Genomic DNA, 1026 nt, shown 5'->3' with positions numbered 1-1026 from the left:
GCAGCCCCCCCCCCAGCAGTGGGGCCGGGAGCCATGGGTCCTGCCCTGCCTTCTCCTCCAGCAGCCGAGTCCACGTCCGCTGGTTCTCCAGGCAGCGGGTCAGGGCGTTCTCCACCGTCACGTTGAAGTTTTGCTGGTCTGGGAGGGATGGAGATGGGGGTCAGGGATTAAGGCGGGGGCCAGGGAGGCGTCACAGATGGTAGAGGCCGGAGGAGACCCCGGCTCCCTGGCACTCACCCATGTTGCTGGCCACTGACACCTCCGTGAAGTTGGGGCAGAAGACAGCGTAGTCAAAGTGGCAGGGCTGTGGGGAGAGTGGTAGGGGACAGGGGGTCAGCGCTGTGGGAGCCCTCAGGACCCACCCCATGGGATTTCCACTGGGACCAGTCCCACACCAGCAGGGTTACAGGGGTTTGGTCCAAGGAGGGGGTGATCCGAGTCCCACCACCACCACACACACCCAGGGCTGCGAGACCCTTGCAGGGGGTGCACCTACAACTCAGGGACAGCAGGGTGGACAGACAGACGGACTGCACAGGGCATCAGCTCCACCTCGTGGCTCCCCACACCCACAGCAAAGCAGGTCCCAGCACAGGCAGAGAACCCAGGCACCCGGGCACAGCGACCCCCCTCTGCACACCCCCAAAACCTCACCAGCAGCAGCTTGAGCAGCGCCGCCATGTCCCGGTCCCCTGTGGCGTTGAAGAGCAGCACGCGCACCTCAGAACCACTGCAGGGAGAAAGGGCGGGTGGCCCGTGCCCCACGGGGACCCCCAGCACCCCCACCCCATGTGCGTGTCCCCTCGTGTCCCCTCCTTACTCGTGGGGCTTGTCCTGTTTGAGGGCAGCCTGGTGGAACCAGCGGACACAGGCCTGGATGCTGCTGGTGGTGTGAGCCCCATCCAGGTACCACGTCACGGGGCCGTGGGGCAGCACCTGGGTCCGGCCCAGCCACTCCGTGTCCCGCAGGCCTGGGGGGTGGCACAGGGCATGGCTAGGACCCCCACACCCTCCTCAAGCACCGGG

General features: G+C 66.8%; 1 protein-coding gene across 1 annotated transcript in view; it reads right to left on the bottom strand.

Moving 5' to 3' along the window:
- The window catches only part of FPGS (folylpolyglutamate synthase), a gene marked incomplete at its 5' end in the record, with an annotated part of 3512 nt that overhangs the window by 219 nt on the left and 2267 nt on the right, over positions 1 to 1026 (bottom strand). The window contains 4 exons of the mRNA XM_035889955.1: positions 18 to 138; positions 238 to 304; positions 655 to 730; positions 821 to 971. Of these exons, the coding sequence (XP_035745848.1) occupies positions 18 to 138; positions 238 to 304; positions 655 to 730; positions 821 to 971 (415 nt within the window). The remainder of the gene's footprint in view (positions 1 to 17; positions 139 to 237; positions 305 to 654; positions 731 to 820; positions 972 to 1026) is intronic.

Source organism: Egretta garzetta, unplaced genomic scaffold, assembly GCF_000687185.1.
Source record: "Egretta garzetta isolate BGI_Z169 unplaced genomic scaffold, ASM68718v1 scaffold190, whole genome shotgun sequence".
In the NCBI taxonomy this organism is placed as follows: Eukaryota; Metazoa; Chordata; class Aves; order Pelecaniformes; family Ardeidae; genus Egretta; species Egretta garzetta.
Note: the sequence above shows the minus strand (reverse complement) of the source record. Positions and strands in the feature narration are given on the sequence as shown.